This window comes from Dipodomys merriami, unplaced genomic scaffold (genome assembly GCF_024711535.1).
Source record: "Dipodomys merriami isolate MVZ:Mamm:240054 unplaced genomic scaffold, mDipMer1.0.p SCAF_10, whole genome shotgun sequence".
NCBI lineage: Eukaryota > Metazoa > Chordata > Mammalia > Rodentia > Heteromyidae > Dipodomys > Dipodomys merriami.
In genome coordinates this window covers 14,108,404-14,124,426 of record NW_027202271.1, presented here as the reverse complement: position 1 = coordinate 14,124,426, position 16,023 = coordinate 14,108,404, and the positions used below count along the sequence as shown (strand labels likewise).

The 16,023-nt window shown below is 42.1% G+C and overlaps 1 protein-coding gene and 1 pseudogene across 2 annotated transcripts in view; both read left to right on the top strand.

Moving 5' to 3' along the window:
* Window positions 1-16,023, top strand: part of Lima1 (LIM domain and actin binding 1) — a 134,626-nt gene that overhangs the window by 65,626 nt on the left and 52,977 nt on the right. For both annotated transcript variants that reach the window (XM_070040919.1, XM_070040918.1), the window contains exon 3: window positions 9,282-9,327. In XM_070040919.1, coding sequence (XP_069897020.1) covers window positions 9,282-9,327 — 46 coding nt within the window. The remainder of the gene's footprint in view (window positions 1-9,281; window positions 9,328-16,023) is intronic.
* On the top strand, window positions 10,206-11,534 carry LOC138835893 (thymosin beta-15A pseudogene; annotated as a pseudogene).

The following is a 16,023-nucleotide window of genomic DNA, read 5'->3' as shown; positions in this document are numbered from 1 at the left end:
AAATTGAGGTGTAAAGAGAAACCTGCCTGTTGGGCTACACAGGAGGCTGATATCTGAGGATCACAGTTCAAAGCCAGCCCAGGCATGGAAAGTCCTTGAGACTCTTATCCCCAATAAAGTACTCAGAAAAAGCCAGGGGTGACACTGTGGCTCAAGTGGTAAAGTGCTAGCTTAGAGCAGAATGGAGGTTCAGGGACAGTGCCCAGACCCTGAGTTCAAGCCTCAGGATGGGCAAAAAAAGTAGAGGCATGGCTCAAATAGTAGAGCACCAGCCTATCAAGTATAAGGTCTTGACTTCAGATTTCAGTACGGAAGGAAAAAAAGAGGAGTGGGTAGATTTGGAGCATTAGAGATTATGTCTCACGAATCCTTTCTAGCACTAGACTTCCTTCTTTGGATAAACTTCTATACTTCATAAATCATTAAACTGAAGGGTCCTGTTAATGAGTCAGTTTGGGGTTAGCTTTGGTTCTACTTATAATTATTGATAAAAGAAGTTGACTGATTGGAATTTAGTTTCCTTGCCAGAGAATCCTATTTGACTCTATTTTTGGATGTAATGGGAATCTAGCCCCATATTTAAAAAATCATCTTCATTGATTTCTTCTTCAGAGGAGCCAATTCTGGAAAGATGAAAAGATCTAAGGGCTGAGTCCAGACTCTATACCAGCCATTCTGCTTTGATTCTTTTTTTTTTTCTTTTTCTTTTTCTTTTTCTTTTTTGCCAGTCCTGGGGCTTGAACTCAGGGTCTGGCTCTGTTCCTAAGCTTCTTTTGCTCAAGGCTAGCACTCTACCACTTGAGCCACAGTGCCACTTCTGGCTTTTTCTGTTTATGTAGTGCTGAGGAATCAAACGCAGGGCTTTATGCATGCTAAGCAAGCACTCTACCATTGTCACATTCCCAGCCCTGCTTTGATTCTTTCTGTACTTGAGGTTTTATGTAAGATAGCATTTAAAAGATCGTTCTACGCTAGAAGTTTGAAATCACTCATGTGGCTAACCTTCCTCCTTTCCTTCCTCAAATAAGGAACTTAAGACTCAGAAATTGTGACTAGAGGCAGAACTGATGAACGCACTGTGTGCATGCATGTGTACACACACACACACACACACACACACACACACACACACACACACACACACACACACACACACACACACACACACACACACACACACACACACACACACACACACACACACACACACACACACACACACACACACACACACACCCCTTTCCCTTCTCTTCTTTTACTCCCTCCTACCCAGTGGGTCTCCCCCATCCCAGCCCCTGCTATGCTTGGTATAACTTTACTTATTCTCAGTTCCAGGAGAGCAGAGGGTTCATGCTATGAACTATTCTTCCTTAAGAAAAAAATATCTACAGATCACACTGGTTAACTTCCTCTTCTTTTGCTTTTCTGTAACATTTTTAATGGTAAAATTGTTACAGAAGAAAATACAACCGTGGGAGTTTCCATATTCCTTTTTTTGGCTCAAGATTCCCTTTTCTCTATTTGAAGGCTTATAAGTAAGAGTCATAGCTCAGGAACTCTTTTCTGGTTTTAGAAAAAAATTGAGACACTGTTATTACTCCCCAGATAATTTTAGTATCCTCCATCAGCTGCCTGCTTCACATCTGTGCATTAATAAGACTTGACCACAATAAAATCTAGGAAAGGAAGAGGGATAAGATTTTTTTTTTTTTTTTTTTGCCAGTCCTGGGGCTTGAACTCAGGGCATGGGCACTGTCCCTGGGCTTCTTTTGCTTAAGGATAGTACTCTATCACTTGAGCCACAGTGCCATTTCTAGCTTTTTGTGTTTATGTGGCACTGAGGAATTGAACCCAGGGCTTCATGCATCCTAGACAAGCACTCTACCACTAAGACACACTCCCAGCCCATGGCCTTTTTTAGTTTTGGTCAGTTGTGGGGCTTGAACTCTGGGCGTGGGCACTGTCCCTCAGCAATTCAGCTCAAAGCTAGCTCTGCCATTTGAGCCACAGTGCCACTTCTGGTTTTCTAGTGGTTTATTAGAGATAAGAGTCTCACAGAAGTATTGAGCCTCAATAGCAAGGCCTAGGACGTGTCTGTAGTCCTAGCTTCTCAGGCTGCCCAATGGTAGAGTGTACATGCAGCACAAGGCCCTGATTCAGTCCCCCACTTAGGAGTATACTAAGCCTTAGAGTCTCTTCAGTGCTGAAAGTATAAAATAGAAAAGTACCAAGGAGTTAACTAGGAGAGAACAATGGTGTAGAATTTCCTGTGTGTCTACTATTTAACAATTACCTTTATTACCAATAAGGGGATGTGTCATTGGAGTGATAGTTTCAAGTCAGGAGTTAAGACAAACATTGGTGTTTACTTTGTCTTCCATGTGCTTCATCACTAAAAACACAGTGCTAAAGGGCACTCATAATTTTATAATTCTCACTTCTCAGGAGGCTGAGACCTGTTCAAAGCCAGTCTGGATAGAAAAGTCTGAAGATTATATCTCCCAAATAACTAGCAAAATGCTGGATTAGGAGTCAGGCATGGCTTAGTTGGCAGAGTGCCAGCCATGAGCAAGTAAACTGAGTGACAGTGCAAGACTCTGAGTTCAAGCCCTACTACCATGCCAGCACATACAAAAATTAATAAATGCCTCAAAAGGCCCAAGCTTGTGACTGATAAGCAACACTGCAAAGTGCAAAGGGCTGGGCTTGAGCAGAAGCCCCATGTGATGTTGTCCCAGCTAGTTAGTGATCTTTGACCAGCCCAGACAGAACAATCTGTGAAATGCCATTTCCAATTAGCCAGTAAAATGCTGGACTGGAAGCATGGCTCAAGAGATAAAGTGCCAGGTGAGAGCAAAACAGCTGAATAAGAGCATGAGGTCCTGGTACAGAGAGAAAGAGAGAGACAGAGACAGAGAGAGGGAAAGAGGGAGGGAAGGAGGGAGGGAAGAAGGGAGGGAGATAGGAAAACAGAGGGAGGGAGGGAGAGAAGGGAAGGGAAGCAAGGAAGGAAGGAAAGAAGGAAGAAAAGAAGGAAAGAAGGAAGGAAGGAGAAATAAAGTTATTTTGAAGCACACATATAATCTCAGCACTGAGGCAGGAGGATGATGAAGTACTAGACTAGGCTAGCCTAGGAAGCCTAGAGGTGGGATCCTGTCTCAGAAAAATAAAAGAAAGAGAAATCTATTTTGCTCTTTCAAGGTCTGTGTTTCTGTTGGAGAGTAAAGAGAACTCTGAGCTTTTATTTACTCCACTAACCACAATGTAAATATCTTCATTGGAGAATAAGCCACTAACTTAAACCTGTATGCTGATTGGCTCTGGCTTTCATATATTATATTGCTGTAATGTACTGTGACGATTGTCCAAGGTGTGTAGAAACAGAAGTTCAAGGCCCATCCTAAGTTCCTGTTAAGCTACAGTCTACTATGTTTTACAGTTCCCACTTTGAGGCAGTTTCTAGACATATATATTAGTACAAGTGTACGTGTGTGTGTTTAGGAGAATCTGTTCACAAGGACATTCACCAAAGCACTATTTGAAGTGTTGAAAAACTGGAAATAGTTCAAATACCCATTAAAGAAGGACAGTTGAATTTTATTTATCATGGGAAAGGATTGCCAAGATGGCCAAAGACATCTGTGTTGCTATGTGGAGGAGATGTTTCTTGCCCTTTATCTTTTTTGGGGGGGGTCCACTTGTAGGGCCTGAACTCTGGGCCTGGGCACTGTCCCTCAACCCTTCAGCTCAAGGCTAGCACTCTACCACTTGAGCCACAGCGCCACTTCCGGCTTTTTTTTTCTGCTTATGTGGTGCTGAGGAATTGAACCCAGGGCCTCAAGCATGCCAGGTAAGCGCTCTACCACTGAGCCACCTTCCCAGACCTTGCCCTTTATCTTATATGATATATATATATTTTTTTGGTCGGCCATGGGGCTTGAACTCTGGGCCTGGGCGCTGTCCCTCAGCTCTTCAGCTCAAGGCAAGCGCTCTACCACTTGAGCTACAGCGCCACTTCCAGTTTTCTGGTGGTTTATTGGAGATAGGAGTCTCACAGTCTCTCCTGCCCGGGCTGGCTTTGAACCGTGATCCTCAGATCTCAGCCTCCTGAGTAGCTAGGATTACAAGCGTGAGCCACCAGCGCCCGGCTCTTATATGACATTTTAACCATTCTTCCTTCCCAAATGTTTTTTCCCTTGGCTTCTCTGGCAGTCTCCTGGTTTTCCTTTTACATCTCTGTTCCTTGTCATTCTCTTATCTCCTCTTCTTCCAATTTCTGAATGTCTCCAGTCTCCAGGACTGAATTCTTGGCCATATTCTTGTACTATATACATATTCCTTTGTAGAAATCATCTGCTTTTGTGAAGCTTTAATGCACTATGTGAACAGAAAAGTCCTAAACATAAGTGACTCACTCTGATCTACTTTCTGAGTTATAAATGCTTATATCTAATTACTATTATTACCAAATGGCGTCTTAGTTAACATGGCTGGCCGGCACTGAACTTTTTTTTTTTTTTTTTTTTTTTTTTTTTTTGCCAGCCTTGGGGCTTGAACTCAGGGCCTGGGCACTATCCCTGAGCTTCATTTGTTCAAGGTTAGCACTCTACCAGTTGAGCCACAGTACCATTTCTGGCCTTTTCTGTTTATATAGTACTGAGGAATTGAACCCAGTGTTCATGCTAGGCAAACACTCTACCCCTAAGCCATATTCCCAGCCCCAGGCACAGAGCTCTTGATTTTCTCAATCCCCAAATATGCTCCTCATTCAGAATTCAAGACAGTAAACATTATTTACATTTGACTTAACTATGAAAATTCTGGGACTTATTCTTCACTTCTTTCTTTTATTCCCTCCCCTCATTACCAACTTCTGAAATATACCTTAAATCGATTCACTTTTCCTTATCTCTAGTACTGCTACTGTGGCCAAACCAGCATTATTTTTCATTAATTCCACTTCCATTTTTAGTCTCTGCAAGTTCATTTTCTCCTCATCAGAGTGCTCTTTTAAAAAATGTGCATTGGGCTAGGTGCCAGCAGCTCACATCTGTACCACTACTCAGAAGGCTGAGATCTGAGGATCATAGTACAAAGCCAGGCCTGGCAGGAAAGGCTATGAAACACTTATCTCCAATTAACCAGAAAAAAAAAAAAAAGCCAGAAATAGAGCTGTGATTTAAGTGGCAGAGCCTCAAGCTTAAGCCTTAAGCTAAGGGGAGAGCAAGAGCCTTTGAGTTCAATCTCTAGTGCTAGCACACACACACACATACACATACACTCACACACACTCACACAAGACTATCCATTGTACTTACCATTAAATTAAAAATCCTTAGCATAGACCACAAAGCTCTACATGACATGATCTGCCCCTACCTCCTAGCCTCATATTGTTTCCTTCCTCCTTCTGGATGTACTTTAGTAACACAGGAGCTCTTTTTTATCTAATGTACAAGAGACATATTTTTGCCCCAAGGCCTTAGCATGAGATATTTTTCTCTGTCTGTAAAGGTTGATTTTTTTTTGGTGTTTGTTTGTTTTCTGGTCCTTGGGCTTAAACTCAGGGCTTGAGCACTATCCCTGAGCCTCTGTGCTCCAGGCTAGCACTCTACCACTTGAACCACAGTGCCACTTTCAAACTCTTTTGAGTAGTTTATTGCATATAAGAGTTTCATAGGGGGGGCTGGGAAGGTGGCTCAGTGGTAGAGTGCTTGCCTTTCATGCCTGAGGCCCTGGGTTCGATTCCTCAGCACCACATAAGCAAAAAGAAAAAAGCCAGAAGTGGCACTGTGACTCAAGTGGTAGAGCACTAGCCTTGAGCTGAAGAGCTGAGGGACAGCGCCCAGGCCCAGAGTTCAGGCCCCACGACTGGACCCAAAAAAAAAAAAAAAAGAGAGAGAGTTTCATAGGGACTTTCATGCCTGTGCTGGCTTCAAACCTTGATCCTCAGATGGCAGCCTAGGACTAGCTAGGATTAAGGGTGTGAACCACCAGTGCCTGGCTGGCTATTTCTTTTTGTGGTAATAGGATTTGAACTCAGGGAATCAAGCTTGCTAGGTAGTGCTGTACTGCTACCAGCCCCACAATCATTTTTTTTTTTTTTTTGGGTCCGGTCGTGGGGCCTGAACTCTGGGCCTGGGCGCTGTCCCTCAGCTCTTCAGCTCAAGGCTAGTGCTCTACCACTTGAGTCACAGTGCCACTTCTGGCTTTTTTTCTTTTTGCTTATGTGGTGCTGAGGAATCGAACCCAGGGCCTCATGCATGCAAGGCAAGCACTCTACCACTGAGCCACCTTCCCAGCCCAAATCATTTTTTTTTTCTTGTGTAAAGATATCTGTATATTCTGCTCTCAGAATTTAACATTTGTGCTTTTGTAGTTTTGGCAGGATAATAACAAGATGCCTTTTAAAGATTTTTCTGGTTTACAAGAGTAAGCCTCTGGTGCCTGGTTCATATTCGATTTTTCAAAAAAATATTTTCCTACTTGTGAAGTAAAATATGTTCATAGTGTTGTTTGAATTTGTGTTTTGAGGTTGAATACCTTTTTTGTTTTGTTTAAGATCCATTTAGTGGGGCTGGGGGTTTAGCCCAGCGGAAGGATGCCTGCCCGGCGCGCCAAGGCCCTGGGTTCGGTCCTCAGCCCTGGAAAAAAAAAAAAAAAGCTACAAAAGATCCATTTAGTATTTTTTTATGAACTGTTTACATTTTTGCTGAACTTTCTATGTAATTATTTGTGACTTTTAAAAATTAATTTGTAATTGTGTTCTAGGCAAGTTAGTATTTTGTCTGAAGCATGATTACAAATATCTTTACAAATTACAAATCTTTACAATTACAAATATCTAGCTGGTCATTTGAATCACAGTTTAATCCTACTTTTTTCCTATTTATAGTTAGTGAAGTGTCAGAAACTTTGAAAGTTCGCTCACTCAACCTCCTGAGAAAGGTCTGCTCATCACAGAGCAATATATAACTAGTAAATGGGATATTTGTTCATTTCTGATCATTAAAATTACACAGTGAGGGACTGGGAAGGTGGCTCAGTGGTGGAGTGCTTGCCTTGCATGCATGAGGCCCTGGGTTCAATTCCTTACAACCACATAAGCAGAAAAAGCCAGAAATGGTGCTGTGGCTCAAGTGTAAGGCACTAGCCTGAGCTGAAGAGCTAAGGGACAGTGCCCAGGCCCAGAGTTCAGGCCCCATGACCAACCAAAAAAAAAAAAAAAATTAAACAGTGATAAAACTCAGAGACCTTAAGAAATACTCTTATAATGCTGGGTACCTGTGGCTCATGCCTGTAATCTTTTTTATTTTTTATTTTTTGTGCCAGTCCTGGGGCTTGAACTCAGAGCCTGGGCACTGTCCCTTAGCCTCTTTTGCTCAAGGCTAGCAATCTACCACTTGAGCCATAGTGCTACTTTTGGCTTTTTCTGTTTATGTGGTACTAAGTAATTGAACCCAGGGCTTCATACATGCTAGGCAAGCACTCTACCACTAAGCCACATTCCCAGCCCATGACTATAATTATATCCTAGTCACTCAGGAGGCTGAGATCTAGGGATTAAGGTTTGGAACCAGAAGCACTGGTACCATTACTTAAACTGGGCTGGTACCAGGGCTTAAACTCAGGATCTTGTGCTTTCACTCAGCATTTTTGGTCACAGGGTGCACTCTACCATTTGATTCACACCACTCACCAGCCCACTGTGTTACATGGCTTTTAGTTTAGTGGGGTTTTTTTGTTTTGCTTTGCCAGTCCTGGGGCTTGAACTCAGGGCCTAGGCACTGTTCCCGAGCTTCATTTTACTCAAGGCTAGCACTCTACCACTTGAGCCACAGTGCCACTTCCAGCTTTTTCTGTTTATATGGTATTGAGGAATCGAACCCAAGGCTAGGCAAGCACTCTACCACTAAGCCACATTCTCAGCCCTTTTAGGGTTTTTGGGGGAGATGGTGGTGGTAGAGTACTGGGGCTTTGACCCAAGGTCAGAAACTTCACCACTTGAACCACATACTCAGATTTTTTTGCTTTTGCTGATTTTTAGATATGTTCTTGCTTTGCCCACGCTAGCCTGGATAATGATCCTCCTATGTTCATTTCCAGCACAGCAAGGATCATAGATGTGCACCACCATGCACAAATTTTTATTGATTGAAAAGGGGGCCTTGAGAACCCTTTTCCCAGGCTGGCTTCAAGCCACAGTCCTCCCAATCTCAGCCTCCTGAGTAGCAAGTGTTGCAGGCATAAGCTATTATGTCCAGCTTTAAGCAGCATTCAATATATGTCATATCAAATATAATTGAGCTACAGTGACAGTAACAGTAACTTAGACTAAGTACAGACATGTGCAGGCAATGTGACTAGCTTCTAACACTAAAGATTTCAGAATCACTAATGCATATATGTGTGATCAGGGATACACATCTTAGAATTATTAATGCAGGATTTGTTGTATTTACTTTATTTCCAAAGCTTTTTTTTTTTTTTTGTCAGTCGTGGGACTTGAACTCTGGACCTGGGCGCTGTCCCTCATCTCTTCAACTCAAGGCTAGCACTCTACCATAGCTTTTCTTTTTTTAATGCTGGTCCTGGGGCTTGTTGGGTTCCTAACCTATTAGTTAGTTTTTGTTTGTTTGTTTGGTTGGTTGGTTGGTTGGTTTTGGTTGGCTCATAGGGCTTGAACTCAAGGCCTGGGCACTGTCCCTGGGCTTTTTTGCTCAAGCTAGTGCTCTACCACTTGAGCCACAGCTCCACTTCTGGCATTTTCTGGTACTTAATTGGAGAATCTCACAGAGTTTCCTGAGTTTCTGCCTGGGTTGCCTTTGAACCATGATCTTCAGATCTCAGCCTTCAGGGTAGCAAGGATTACATGTGAAGCCACCTGACCACCTAGCTTCCAAAGCATTTTTAAGTGTCATATGATGTCATTTAATTTTCCTAGCAACCCTCTAATAGACTATGAAGCCATTTTAAAGAAACAAAGGCGTAGAAAGATCTAGTGACTGCCTAGAAGTCATTTGGTAAGTGACAAAACTGTGGCTTAGAACTGACTTTCTGCTCTGTTGCTTCCAAGCCTTTGACCTCATTCTCGAATATGTGAACAGGGGCCTAGAGTAGACCCAAGAAGTAAAGGCTACTCTGATTCTCTGCTGCTTCTGATGATGTCCATTAAAGACAAATACTGGTAGAAATCAAATATGCAAAAGTGGTTTTCTTAAATATTATGAGTGAAAATAAAGTTAAATTGAAGATATTTTCTCCTTCTCCCTTCTCTGAAGGTATCAGAAAGCAGCTGAGGAGGCAAATATGGAAAAGAAGAGAAATGTAAGTACTCTGAGGTCCCAGGGCGTGTGGAACTCATATGAGTGAGTGTGTGGCCAATCCACCTGCAGCTTTGTGGGGTCCAGGCTCCATGTCAGCTGTGCTGAACTGTTGGGCCAGCTAGTGTGATTTATGAGCCATTTGTCTTGGAGAAGTTGGCTTAGATGCAAGGGATCTTACCTCTTAACTGAGATTCTCCTTTTGAGACTCTTCTTTCTGTACTGAGTGAAGGATGTAAGGCCAAGTGGTTTCTCTGAAGTTAGGAAAATGGCTTGCTACTTCTGACCAAATGAAAACAAACTTTCCTAGGCTGTCATCCCTATATCCAAAACAGACAACCAGAATGTTTGTATCTCTGCATTTAAATGGTGGTAGTACTGCTGTTGCTGCCATCCTCTGGAAGTCACAGCAAACTTCTTGACCCAGTCTAGTTAGCCAGTTTCTTAACTGCAAGGCCCATCAAAGACAAAAACCTCCAGAATAAGTTCCCTGCCAATACCGAACACCGATTCTCTATTCTCCCTGCTTGTTCATTTCTAGGTGTCCATGATAATATATCTCTTTTGATTTTTTTTTTTTTTTCTGGTCATGGGGCTTGAAGTCTGGGCCTGGGCACTGTCCCTCAGCTCTTCAGCTCAAGGCTAGCACTCTACCACTTGAGCCACTGTGCCACTTCCGGTTTTCTGAGTGGTTTTTGGAGATGAGTCTCACAGACTTTACTGCCCAGTCTGGCTTTGAACCTCAAGGTCCTCAGATCTCAGCCTCCTGAGTAGCTAAGATTACAGGCCTGAGCCACCAGTGCCCAGCTTGATTTAATTTTTTTTTTTTTTAAGACACAGGGTATCAGTAAATGGCTCAACATGTAGGCTTAAGTGGCCCCCATGCCTTATCCTTCCAAGTCCCTAAAACTTCAAGTACCATTTCTTTTTTTTTTTTTTTTTGCCAGTCATGGGGCCGGAACTCTGGGTCTGGGCGCTGTCCCTCAGCTCTTCAGCTCAAGGCTAGCGCTCTACCACTGGAGCCACAGCACCACTTTCGGCTTTTTCTGTTTATGTGGTACTGAGGAATCGAACCCAGGGCCTCATGCTTGTAAGGCATGCACTCTACCGCTGAGCTACCTTCCCAGCCCCCAAGTACCGTTTCTGATTCCTTGATTTAATCTTTTTTCCTGAGGTTCTAGTGATTGAAACTTGGGTCTGTACTAGGCAAGCATTCTACCATTGAGCTACATTCCCAGCACTTTTCTTTTTTAAATGGGCTTTCAATCTGTAGCTCAGCCTGGCCTTGAACTATATATGTCTTCCAGGCCTTGAACTTGTGATCCTTTTGCCTCAGCACCCAGGTACTGAGATTATAGGCAGGTGCCACCTTGCTTGGCCTGATTTAATATTATGAGGACAAAAAGTCACACATTTGGACAGTAATTCTTTTTTTTTATTTTTTAGTATTCATGTTTATTAGATTATGGCATACAAATTGAGTTTGTTTCATGCAGCATGCCCTCTCTAGATGTTACAATGTTGCATAAAGTGATGCATTTTCTCTTAAAAGCCATAAAGCCATATAACATAGAAATATCACTTACTGTTCTTTTTGTTGTTGTTGTTGTTGTTGTTTGTTTTGGGCATTGGTCCTGAGGCTTTGAACTCAGGGCACTGTCCCGGAGGATTTTTGCTCAAGGCTAGTGCTGTACCACTTTGAGCCACAGTGCCACTTCTATTTTTCTGGTGATTAATTGGAGATAAGAGTCTCACAGACTTTCCTGCTTGGGCTGGCTTGGACCCGTGATCTTAAGATCCCAGCCCCCTAAATTGCTAGGGTTATAGGCATGAGCCACCAGCACCTGGCTAACACCTTTTTTAATGAATGAGAATCTTGTGCTTGCCTGTGTTACCTGATAGTATCTTTCAGAGGTGGAAAAATGAATAGACAAATCTTGAATGTTTTGTACCTTTAGTACTAGAGAAATAATTAGTATGTTAAAAAACTAAGCTGGGACCCAACAGGCTCGGAGCCAGGCAGCGTTCTACCCCTGCTAGCGTGCTCGCGGGAGCCACCAGGCCTCCAGTCAAGACGAGTGATAAGCCAGACATGTCCGAAGTAGAGAAGTTTGACAGATCAAACTGAAGAAAACTAATACTGAGGAAAAAAACACTCTTCCTACAAAGGAAACTATCCAGCAGGAGAAAGAGTGTGATCAAACATCCTAAAATACAGATTGCCTCTCAAGAACAAGCTTCAACATCACCTGACAATCTTGCTTAATTTAGGCTTATTTCTGTAAAACTATGGGTTTGTGGAGACTTGAGGCACCTGTAGATGATTTCTCTTCTATACTCCCTGGCTAAGAGGTCAACAGTAGCCAGTGTCCCCTTAAATTTGTTTTTTAAGTGAAATTTCAGATGGTAGATGATATGCTGTCAGTAATCTCACTATTGATGACCTTTGTGGGTGTGGTCCTCGTGCCCCCTATAGAGTGAGTCAGTTTAACCTACAATGAGTGCCTTCTACTTCATAATACTTTTGTAGCCTCTTAATTTTCATTTACAATTAAGCATTAAAAAAAAAAAAACTCTAAGCCGAGTGCTGATGGCTCACACCTGTAATCCTAGCCACTCAGGAGGCTGAGATCTGAGGATTGAGGTTCAAAGCCAGCCTGGGAAGGAAAGTCCATGAAACGCTTATCTCCAATAAACCACCAGAAAACTGGAAGTGGTGCTGTGGCTCAAGTGGTAGAGCGCTAGCCTTGAGCTGAAGAGCTGAGGGACAGCACCAAGGCCCAGAGTTAAAGCCCCACAACCAACCCCCTCCCCCCTCCAAAAAAAACCCTCTAAAATTTATGTTATACTTAGGACTTGGTGTTATGAAAAGTAGAATTTTAACCCTATTTGCATTTAACTTTATCCTCAGACTTTAACCTCCTGAGCAGCTAGGATTACAGGCATGAGCCACTCACACATACCTAAACTCTATCTATCTATCTATCTATCTATCTATCTATCTATCTATCTATCTATCTATCTATCTATCTATATCTATAATCTATCTCAGTATGTAACTGGATGACTTTCTGTGACCCAATATGATAAAAAATATTTTTACAATGCCCAAAATTATAAGTCTGTTTTTCTAATGACTAAATTTTAGATCCAAATTTATTGTTGAATGTGTGAATCATTGCATTCATTGGAAACACAAGTAGATAAACTTTGTTGCCTTTGGTTGGACAAAAATTCTTTAATTTGGCTGGCAATACAGAATTATTTATATTATACATTCTTTATATGTTTAATATATATTCATGTATGCATTATTTTGTATGTATTAGATATTGTATATGTAATGTATATTATGTGTGCATGTATGTAATATGCATGCATGAATATGTGTATATTATACAAACATTTGCATTTAAATAGATTAGGTACCTAACATTAAATAGGTTTGGTACCTAACCTATTATACTTTGTTCTAAGAAGGTATTATTGGCTAAGTCTTTGGCTTAATTTCCTTGTAATTTAAAAATAGATCTCTGGTGCTTTATAAAAAAAATGCTACTATCACTTCACTCTGCTGATTTCTTTTGTCCTTCTGTCTTCAGCCTGTTTTTACCCTTCCTTCTCCTTTTTTCCTTTTCCTTTTTTAATTGGCAAGGTTTCTCAAAATACCTGGTACATATTAAACAGTGTTTGAGGCACTAAGAATGTAAGTTTAGGTGCAGTCCTCTGCTGAGGTGACATTTGGACAGAGATCTGAGGACATGAGTCAAGAAAAGAAAGATTTAGACAGGAGGAACAGCATGGTCAAATGCCCAAAGAGAAAAGCAGTCTTTGTGTATTTGAAGACAAGGAGCAGAAAGGGTCATTGAGACAATCTGAAGGGAAGGAGACCCTAACTCTGAAGGGAAGGAGGATTTGGGGGCATAGTTTGTGTGCAATGACTGATGTTAGCTGAGTTAAAATAGAGGAACCATGGTAACTGTGTGGTGATAATTGTAATGTTTAGGGAAGAGATAGATGGTAGTGGATTAGATTGGAGTATTGGCAGTCTAGATATTTATGGGAGCAAGCAAGAGAAGAATCAAGAATGGGGCTTGGAATGTAGCTTAGTGACAGAGCTCTTGCCTAGTGTGCATGAAGCCTGGGTTTGATTCTTCAGTATCATATAAACAGAAAAAAACCAGATGTGGTGCTGTGGCTCAAGTGGTAGAGTGCTAGCCTTGAGCACAGAGAGGCTCAGGGACAGAGCTCAAGCTCTGAATTCAAGCCCCCACACCCAAAAGAGAGAGAGAGAAAGTGAGAGAGACACACATACACACATACACACACAGGGAGACAGAGAGAATCAAGAATGGCAACAATTTTTTGGCCTAAATTAAATGAAATTAAAATGCTATTAACTGAGATGATAGGGAAGACTATAGAAAAAACAGAACTGGAATGAGGGAATTAGAAGCTCAGTTTTGGACATACTAAATGTGAAAGGCTTTATTAAGACATCTAAGTGGAAATGACAAATGATATACAGAAGAGATCCAGACTGGAGATAGTGGGTATATATTAAAGTATCAGTGGTAATTAAATAAGATGCATGAGATAGCCGGGCGCTGGTGGCTTACGCCTGTAATCCTAGCTACTCAGGAGGCTGAGATCTGAGGATTGCGGTTCAAAGCCAGCCCGGGCAGGAAAGACCGTGAGACTCCTATCTCTAATAAACCACCAGAAAACCGGAAGTGGCGCTGTAGCTCAAGTGGTAGAGCGCTCGCCTTGAGCTGAAGAGCTGAGGGACAGCGCCCAGGCCCAGAGTTCAAGCCCCCATGACCGACAAAAAAAAAAAAAAAAGATGCATGAGATAAATCAAGCTAGTAAGTGGAGAGTACAGAGGTCAGAGATCCTGGTTGGGGCCTTATGCTGTTTATAAAGGTTGGAGCAATGAGCAGTAACCAGTAGTAACAAGCAATAGAAGGCAGAGCACCAATAGATCATGTCTATAATCCTAGCTTCTCAGGATGCTGAGATCTTAGGATCTCGGTTCAAAGCCAGCCTAGGCAGGAAAGTCCATAGACTCATCTCCAATTAAGCATCAAAAATCTGGAAGTAGAGCTGTGTCTTGAGTGATAAGAATACCAGCCTTGAGTAAAAAGCCCAGTTCGAGTCCAGTATGGCATGGAAAAAAAAAAAGGCAGTAGAAGGTGAGGAAGGCAAAGTGAAGAAAGCTTTTCTAGATGACTTAACAGGGTGTAACACAGAGAAGCTGGGTGTTGACCATCAGATTTGGCAACAGGAAGGTAGGTCACTGGTCATCTTGTACTGTTTGGAAGTAGTGGGATAAAGGCCAATTGGACTAAGTTCAAGGCGGAGAGGCATCACATTTTTGCCTAGTATCTGGCTTCAGACTTCTATCCCTTTCCAATGTCCCCTGTATAGCTGAGACACAGACATGAACCACCATTTCTAGCTTGTTGGTTCAGATGGGTCTCCCAACCTTTTTGCCTGGGTTAGTCCCAAATTCTGATCCTCTAGATCTCTTTATGAGTAGCTGGGATTATAGATATATACTACCACATTGGGCCTTGAAGAAAGGAATATTTGAAAAAACAGAGTTGTCCTACTCAGGAAGCTGAGATCTGAGGATCATGGTTCAAAGCCAGCCTCTGGTTCAATCCCTAGTGCTGCCAATTTTTTATTTTATTTTTATTTTTATTTATTTATTTACTTTTGTCCCTTGTGGGGCTTAAACTCTGGGCTTGGGCACTATCCCTGCACTCTTCAGCTCAAGGCGAGTGCTCTACCACTTGAGCCACAGCACCACTTCTAATTTTCTGGTGGGTAATTGGAGATAAGAGTCTCATGGACTTTCCTGCCTGGGCTGGCTTTGAACCGCAGTTCTCAGATCTCAGCCTCCTGGGTAGCTAGGATTATAGGCTTTAGACACTGCCATCGGGCCAAAAATTTTTTAATGTGATGCAAAAATTTTTGGTTAGGGGCTGGGAAGGTGGCTCAGTGGTAGAGCGCTTGCCTTGCATGCATGAGGCCCTGGGTTTGATTCCTCAGCACCACATAAGCAAAAAGAAAAACAAGCCAGAAGTGGTGCTGTGGCTCAAGTGGTAGAGCGCTAGCCTTGAACTGGAGAGCTGAGGGACAGCGTCCCGGCCCAGAGTTCAGGCCCCATGACCAGACCAGTAGGTTGGACCTACTGCACAGATGGTTTGGTAATATAAGAGTAAGTGGAAAGACAGGAAGTAGAAATAGCAACTATAGTCTATGTTCTCTAGACCCTTAACTGTGAAATACAAGAGACAGCACTAGTTAGAAGGAGACATCAAGTTGACAGAGGGTTCCCTTTTTTTTTTTTTTTTTTTTTTTGTAATAAACCTTTTTTTACTTTGAAATGGTTTTGGATTTAGAGTAAGAGTTTTTATATACATTCATCTAGCCAGGAGTGGTGATTCAGTATTATAATCCCAGCATTTGAGAAGGGGAATCTTAAGGATGAGGCTTCAAGACCAGCCTGGGTTACACAAGGAGACTCTGTCTCAGGGAAGATAGATAGATAGATAAATAGATAGATAGATAGATAGATAGATAGATAGATAGATAGATAGATAGATAGATAGATAGATAGATAGATAGATAGATAGATAGATAGATCTCTATAGATATAGATACATACACAAACTACAGACTTTATTCAAACTAC